This window comes from Myxocyprinus asiaticus, chromosome 18 (genome assembly GCF_019703515.2).
Source record: "Myxocyprinus asiaticus isolate MX2 ecotype Aquarium Trade chromosome 18, UBuf_Myxa_2, whole genome shotgun sequence".
NCBI classification, from domain to species: Eukaryota; Metazoa; Chordata; class Actinopteri; order Cypriniformes; family Catostomidae; genus Myxocyprinus; species Myxocyprinus asiaticus.
In genome coordinates, this window is record NC_059361.1 from 656,501 (window position 1) to 662,500 (window position 6,000).

General features: G+C 41.8%; 1 protein-coding gene across 1 annotated transcript in view; it reads right to left on the bottom strand.

Moving 5' to 3' along the window:
- LOC127456216 (protein arginine N-methyltransferase 8-B-like) overlaps positions 1-6,000 on the bottom strand; it is a 49,043-nt gene that overhangs the window by 5,368 nt on the left and 37,675 nt on the right. The window contains exons 8-9 of the mRNA XM_051724601.1: positions 4,159-4,309; positions 3,501-3,622 (exon numbers count right to left, since the gene is read on the bottom strand). Coding sequence (XP_051580561.1) covers positions 3,501-3,622; positions 4,159-4,309 — 273 coding nt within the window. The remainder of the gene's footprint in view (positions 1-3,500; positions 3,623-4,158; positions 4,310-6,000) is intronic.

Below are 6,000 nucleotides of genomic sequence, written 5' to 3' on the forward strand. Positions count from 1 at the left end.
TCTGTCTGTCTGTCTGTCTGTCACTATTTCCGTCTGCCCATTCATCTGTCTGTCTTTTACTATTTCTGTCTGTCTGTCTGTCTGTCTGTCACTCTTTCCGTCTGCCCGTTCATCTGTCTATCTTTTACTATTTCTGTCTGTCTGACTGTCTGTCTGTCTGTCTGTCTGTCTGTCTGTCACTCTTTCCGTCTGCCCATTCATCTGTTTGTCTTTTACTATTTCTGTCTGTCTGTCTGTCACTCTTTCCGTCTGCCCGTTCATCTGTCTGTCTTTTACTATTTCTGTCTGTCTGACTGTCTGTCTGTCTGTCTGTCTGTCTGTCTGTCACTCTTTCCATCTGCCCGTTCATCTGTCTGTCTTTTACTATTTCTGTCTGTCTGTCTGTCTGTCACTATTTCCGTCTGCCCGTTCATCTGTCTGTCTTTTACTATTTCTGTCTGTCTGACTGTCTGTCTGTCTTTTACTGTTTCTGTCTGTCTGTCTCTCTGTCTGTCACTCTTTCCGTCTGCCCGTTCATCTGTCTGTCTTTTACTATTTCTGTCTGTCTGTCTGTCTGTCTGTCTGTCTGTCTCTCTTTCCGTCTGCCCGTTCATCTGTCTGTCTTTTACTGTTTCTGTCTGTCTGTCTCTCTGTCTGTCACTCTTTCTTTACAATCTATCACTCTATGACTCTTCCTGTCTATCTATCTGTCTGTCTGTCTGTCCGTCCATCTATCTATCTAATCTGCCTGTCACTATTTCCATCTGCCCGTCCGTCTGTCTGTATTTTACTATTTCTGTCTGCCTGTCTGTCACTCTTTCTTTACAATCTATCACTCTTCCTGTCTGTCTGTCTATCAATCTATCTATCTATCTATCTATCTATCGTCCGCCCGTCCATCCGTCCCATGCTAAAACATGCTAGCAATGCCAAGCTAAGTGCTAAAACGTGTTAGAAACACCTAGCAACATGCTAGAACTTGCTAGCAAAACCTGGTTACTGCAACTTCAAACTTTTAAAATGAGTTTAAACTTTCAGAAAATGCTTTTTCATGACAACCTCAAAGTTTGTCTACAAACTTTTCAATCTAGTTTATGATGACTGATATTACTGCAAAGATGGGTGTATAAAAGAGAATACAGACAAAAGAATGATGATAGGCATCTCTTACTTTGGGCAGATGTGTGAACGGCTTTTGCTGCAGATGGCACATGAGTGAATGGGCACTTGAGAGTATTTGATATTGATATTTTATACTAATATTGTCATTATATTCATGATGTTAGTCAGAGGGGAACTGGCCCCCACAGTGAGTCTGGTTTCTCTCAAGATAATTTTTCTCCATTAATCAACATCTTATGGAGTTTTGTGTTCCTCGCCACAGTCACCTTCAGCTTGCTCACTGGGGTTATAAATACAATTATTATTTAATTACTTACACAATTTACAATCATTTTTAGTCAAACTACACGATGACTATAAGACATTATAGATATTACAGTTAATTTTTTTTTTTTTTTTTTTTGTTAATGCACGATTTCCTATAAAGCTGCATTGAAACAATGTGTGTTGTGAAAAGCGCTCTACAAATACAAATTATTTGACTTGACTGACTTGAGTAGATTTGGTTGCTTTTGTAGACTAATTAAACAAAAACAATTATGACATCATTGACATGGTCTTGCACGCTGGCGTGTTCATGTTGAATACTGACTGAAAAACATAAAGTAGTAGGTGGTGTAATGTTTAGATGTAATGACGTTTGGGGACCAGAAAAAGGAAGTGCGGATTGAATATGCCGTGCATGAAATGTGGTTGTGTTTGAGGTTCTCCAATAAAAGACACGGTTCATACGGAAACGAGTTACTCTCTGTTTATTTGATGTGACCCCAGACAAATGAAAACATCACAATGGCGACGAGGATGTAAAATGGTTTGCGAAGCGTGCTCATACCACATTCGTGTGAAGATAGGACCACGTTCATCTGACACACCCACCGCATGTGAGTACGGAGGCTAAAACCACAAGATATGAACCATGCAGTCTCTGATGTGCAATCTGATATCCATTCAGCCGTTTGATACAGAGTCAGACCCAAGTTCATTGGGCACCCAATGGAATAAGTGGCTGCAGCGATTTGAAAATGTAATTGTTGCAATAAACATTACTAGCGATGCGAGACAGAAAGCATTGTTGCTACACATGGCTGGTGAACATGTACACGATATCTACTACACACTAGCTGCCGATGGGGATTTTTTCGCAGGGACAAAGGTGAAGCTAAACTGCTATTTTGCTCCCAAAAGAACACACTGTTCTTGGTGAACCAATTTAGACAAGCGAAGCAAGCGACAAATGAAACTCTGGACATGTATCAAACCAGACTGCGAGTGCTCGCAAATTACTGTGAGTTCCTGGACGTTATTCAGGAAATAAAAGCACAAGTAATACAAAGCTGCACATCATCTAGATTACGCAAATGGGCATTGAGAGAACCAGATAAGACAGAGGGGAAAGCTCCCGTGGAAACAACAGTTGCACATCTTCCTTCGTGAGTACAGATCCACATCTCACAGTACCACAGGAATCTCACCTGCGGAGCTGATTTTCCGGAGGAAAATGTGGACAAAGATCCCATCAGCACATACTGAAGCAGTCAAAGTCGATGTAGATGTTCGCAAGAGAGACAAAGAATCAAAAGCAAAAATGAAAGCCCGTTTTGATGTCAGGAGACATGCTAAGAGTTCTGATATCAATTCTGGTGACACGGTGCTCTGTCGACAACAGAAGCAAAACAAACTTAAAACACCATTCGACATGCGACCGCTCAAAGTGATCAAAGGCGCCATGGTGACAGCTGAACGGAACGGGCATGTTGTCACAAGAAACTGTTCATTTTTCAAAAAAGTCAGTCCAGAGATCCAGTATCCTTTGCTGGATCCGGATGATGAACTCCCTGAAACAGACCCTCCCACAGTAACAAGAAGATATCCTCTCCGACAGTACTGCCGACCTGCTGTCTAAGTACATATGAATAACAAAATGTCAGAAACAAGTCACTCTCTGTTTATTTGATGTGACCCCAGACAAATGAAAACATATAAGGAAACATCACAGGTGGAGCTTCAGGTCCACCAATGACAGTAAGAAGGTGTTTAGCAGATGGTTAGAAGTTTTCCTAAAAGTTTGCCCATGCAAGCTGTTACGAACCACCGAAACGAATGCAAAAACACCTTTTTGGACAGATTTTGTTTTAAATGACATCACACCCCTTCATTCTTCGATTTTGTATGAAGTATATCTGGACCTTGAGATGGTTTGCTGGTTTAAGGTGGTCTAGCTGATCTTCCAGCTTGGCCAGAAAGCTGGTCTAGCTTCATCAGACAAGTGTTCAACTGGTTTAGCTGGTTGGCCAGCTGAAAAGTGCTCAAACCCCCCCTGAAACCTGACCAGGCTGGGAGACTAGCTAAGACCAGTTAGATGTTGTTTTCAATGTTGTATGTGTGCTAAGAATTCTTACTGTGTTCTTCTCATTGGGCTTCATGGTGAAGGTGCCCATGATCTCCTCTCCTCTCTTCACAGTCAGATACTCCTCCAGATAAAACACTGTCTGCTTCCAGTGTGTGAATGGAGCATCTGGAGCTATGAGAATGTAAACATATCAAAATATATTCAATGTAACATTCATTATATAGTGTAGCAGCATACACTGTGACTGAATCTTGTGTTGACACTGACACATGCATCATGAGAGTGAATAAATGATGACAGTTGTCATTTTTAGGGTGAATTATCCCTTTGACACTGCACCACATGATAAACATACATGTGTTCTGGCTCATGGATGTAGGTTGGATTTGTTTGGGTCACTGAAAAATGGGCAGTTTTATATATAAACACATCTCAAACACCTTGCAAATATTTTTCTGAAATAAGCAACTTTGCTTTGAAAGTATATGGGGCTAATATTCTTAAAATTGGCTTCTCGGTGATATTTTATATCAAACAGAATAGTTCACTGTGATTGGGTGGCTGTGAGTGCCCAACAACTGTTCTTTCGGCTGTGCTGTTATAACTGATCCACTAGAGGGCACACATTAACTATAAAGCACACATGAAGCACTTTCACTGGGCTGTAGAATGTTTAAAGGCTTGTAGACAGAGAAATAAAATGACACCTGTGGAGAAGCCGGCCTTTTTATGACACTTAGTGAACTCGATGTTGAAGTAGGTGACCAGAGCATGAACATAATCATTCCTCTGGATCTGTAAACAGAATGAGGAGGTGAAGGACAGTTCCTCTGGCTTCACTGTGTAGATGTCCACTTCCTGAGACAACATAAGAAAAGAGGCATATTAACATATAGAACATCACTCGAAAAGACAAGAAATATGTATTGCTCAGAGGATGCTCCTTCATGGCTTATTTCTTATTTGTTTCTGTTGATCTGGCAGTAAAGTAGCACCAGGACATTTTTTTTTTTTTTTTTTTTTTACATTTCCATTTGTTGTCATTGTTTAGGAGAAATAGTTAAGATATTAAAGAGATCTATTTAGTGACTTTTGTTTCCACATCCTGCTTGATCTTGTTCTCTGTTTCTTTTTCCATCTCTCCTTGTGAAATGTCATCCTGATTGCACTCCAGTAATCCTGTTAGGATGTTATTACTGCACTTATATCAGTGCAGATGTCTCCATTCTTTCCCATCAGTACACTGAGTCTCTCACCACTGATAGATTTACCTGAAAACAACACCACAGTTATATTTGTGACTGTGTATACCTCTCTCTCTCTCTTTCTCTCTCTCTCTGTCTCTCTCTCTCTCTGTCTCTCTCTCTGTCTCTGTCTCTCTCTCTCTCTCTGTCTCTCTCTCTCTCTCTCTCTCTGTCTCTCTCTGTCTGTCTCCCTCTTTCTCTCTCTCTCTCTCTCTCTGTCTCCCTCTCTCTCTCTCTCTCTCTTTCTCTCTCTCTCTGTCTCTCTCTCTCTCTGTCTCTGTCTCTCTCTCTCTCTCTGTCTCTCTCTCTCTCTCTCTCTCTCTCTCTCTCTCTGTCTCTCTCTGTCTGTCTCCCTCTCTCTCTCTCTCTCTCTCTCTCTCTCTCTGTCTCCCTCTCTCTCTCTCTCTCTCTGTCTCTCTCTCTCTGTCTCTCTCTCTCTGTCTCTCTCTGTCTCTCTCTCTGTCTCTCTCTGTCTCTCTCTCTGTCTCTCTCTCTCTGTCTCTCTCTGTCTCTCTGTCTGTCTCTCTCTCTCTCTCTGTCTCTGTCCCTCTCTCTCCCTCTCTGTCTCTCTCTCTCTCTGTCTGTCTCTGTCTCTCTGTGTCTCTCTCTGTCTCTCTGCCTCTCTCTCTCTCTCTCTCTCTTTCTCTCTCTCTCTGTCTCTCTCTCTCTGTCTCTCTCTCTCTCTGTCTGTCTCTCTCTCTCTCTCTGTCTCTGTCCCTCTCTGTCCCTCTCTGTCTCTCTCTCTCTCTGTCTGTCTCTGTCTCTCTGTGTCTCTCTCTGTCTCTCTCTCTCTCTCTCTCTCTCTCTCTGTCTCTCTCTCTCTCTCTTTCTCTCTCTCTGTCTCTCTCTCTGTCTCTCTCTCTCTCTCTTTCTCTCTCTCTGTCTCTCTCTCTGTCTCTGTCTCTCTCTATCTCTGACTCTGTCTCTCTCTCCCTGTGTCTCTCTCTCTCTCTCTCTGTGTGTGTCTCTCTTTGTCTCTGTCTCTCTCTGTCTCTCTCTCTGTCTCTGTCTCTCACTCTCTCTCTCTGTCTCTCTCTCTCTCTCTCTCTGTCTCTTTCTGTCTCTCAATTAAATTCAATTCAAAGAGCTTTATTGGCATGACAAAAACATTTTGTATTGCCAAAGCAATTACATAGAAAAACAGAACAGGAACTGAACAAAGACTAGAACATGAGAACAATAATAACTATAAAGAAATAACAATTCAGCATTAAAGCAACATTATATAGGGCCGGTAACAGGGGTAGGGGATTGGGGTCAGGGGTCATCAAAACATTTGTGTATTATTTATATTTGCACATTCTT